At 49.3% G+C, this 1,589-nt stretch overlaps 1 protein-coding gene across 3 annotated transcripts in view; it reads right to left on the bottom strand.

Moving 5' to 3' along the window:
• Positions 1 to 1,589, bottom strand: part of Cpt1b (carnitine palmitoyltransferase 1B) — a 9,753-nt gene that overhangs the window by 3,645 nt on the left and 4,519 nt on the right. For all 3 annotated transcript variants that reach the window (XM_026782651.1, XM_005354336.2, XM_026782652.1), the window contains exons 10-11: positions 998 to 1,193; positions 559 to 744 (exon numbers count right to left, since the gene is read on the bottom strand). In XM_026782651.1, the coding sequence (XP_026638452.1) occupies positions 559 to 744; positions 998 to 1,193 (382 nt within the window). The remainder of the gene's footprint in view (positions 1 to 558; positions 745 to 997; positions 1,194 to 1,589) is intronic.

Raw genomic sequence — 1,589 nt, 5'->3', positions numbered from 1 at the left:
CTACACAGAGAAACTCTGTCTTGAAAAACCAAAATAAATAAATAAATAAATAAATAAATAAATAAATAAATAAATAAATAAATAAATAACATTTGCATGTGTGGAGGTCAAAGGATAACTTTCGAGAGCTGGTTCTCTCCTCTCACCCTGTGGGTCCTGGGGTTTGAACTCAGGTCATCAGGCTTGGCAGCAAAGACCATTACCCACTGAGCTATCTCACTAACCCCCATCTCTATTCTTAATCTTCCACTCCAGCCTTAACTAGTACCACCTTACCCCAAAATAATGCTACCTACCCATTAACTCTGACCCTGACTTCTACTTTAATCTTCTAGCCTATAATTCCAATCATTAAATTTTAACTATAAACTGGGTAGTGGTAGCATGTGTCTTTAATCCCAGTACTCAGGAGGCAGAGGCAGGCCTGATCTACAGAGAGAGTTCCAGGATAGCCAGGACTACACAGAGAAACCCTGTCTCGAAAAACAAACAAACAAACAAAAAAGGAAGAACTCACAACTCTAACCTCTGTCTGTCCCATGAGTTCGGGGCACCTACCTGTTGTAGCAGTTACCATGCAACAAGGCCTTGCCGTAGAGGCTAAGACTGGACTCGTCGTCAGGGTTGTAACAGTGGGATTCTTCATCCAGGGTGATAAAGAAAGCAGCACGCTCAATGGCATCCAGAGAAGTCCTGTTCTTGCCAGAGCTAAAGAAGGTCTGACGTGCCTGTGCCCACTCTACCCTGGGGGTGGGTATAAGGACGGGTAAGCAGTTGAATCCAACTTTTTATCAGGGTATCTTAGGATCTGACTGAATGAGGAGATGAGGTGGTGCCACTCGGGTATCCTGTCCTTACCACCCTTCAGTCTGTATTATGTGCCTATCCTGGGGGGCCCTCTGACCCTCAGTTCTAGGATAGAGGTAGCGCCAAGCTTTTCTTCTCATGAAGCCTTGAACCTGGGCCTAGCCAAGACCTCCCCACAGGCCCTGGGTACCTTCCTCCTGCAGTGAGGGCTGCCAGCTTCTCCTCCCCGGGTTGAGGCGGGGAAGAGTCATCCAGGATTCTCTGGAACTGCAGCTCTAGGTCTCGAGGCTTGAGCAGGCGAGAGCCCTCATAGAGCCACACCTTGAAGAAGCGGCCTTTGTGGTAGACGGCCACGTGTCTGCTCTCTGCCAGGTGCTGTAGCACGTCTGTGACAGAAGCCAGTGGGCAGTTGAGGCGGGACCTCAGAGAAAGGGCTCACCTCCCACACACAGGCGGTCCCACAGACTCTGCTTTGCTTCATATCTGACCTGGGCCTTCCTTCATTGCCATGCTAAGCTAGTGCCTGTGCCCCAAGTGAGCCCCTCCCACTGCTTCTTTGGGCTCTAGGAGGGATAGGCCGTCTCCTCCTGAATTCCACTACCCCAGCCGTGCTCCTTTCATTGCTCTTTACTCATGCCTTCCTTGGTACTCAGAAGCCCTGGAAGGACAGCACCACGTCTGTCCATAACAACTATCTAGTAGTCACAAACTGACTGCTTCTCACAATCCTGAGACACTGGAGTGCTGGAGAAAAACAGTAGCTGGGTATCTAGCTGTTGTGG

The sequence above is a fragment of the Microtus ochrogaster genome, chromosome 15 (assembly GCF_000317375.1).
Source record: "Microtus ochrogaster isolate Prairie Vole_2 chromosome 15, MicOch1.0, whole genome shotgun sequence".
NCBI classification, from domain to species: Eukaryota; Metazoa; Chordata; class Mammalia; order Rodentia; family Cricetidae; genus Microtus; species Microtus ochrogaster.
This window is presented reverse-complemented; position numbering and strand designations above follow the sequence as displayed.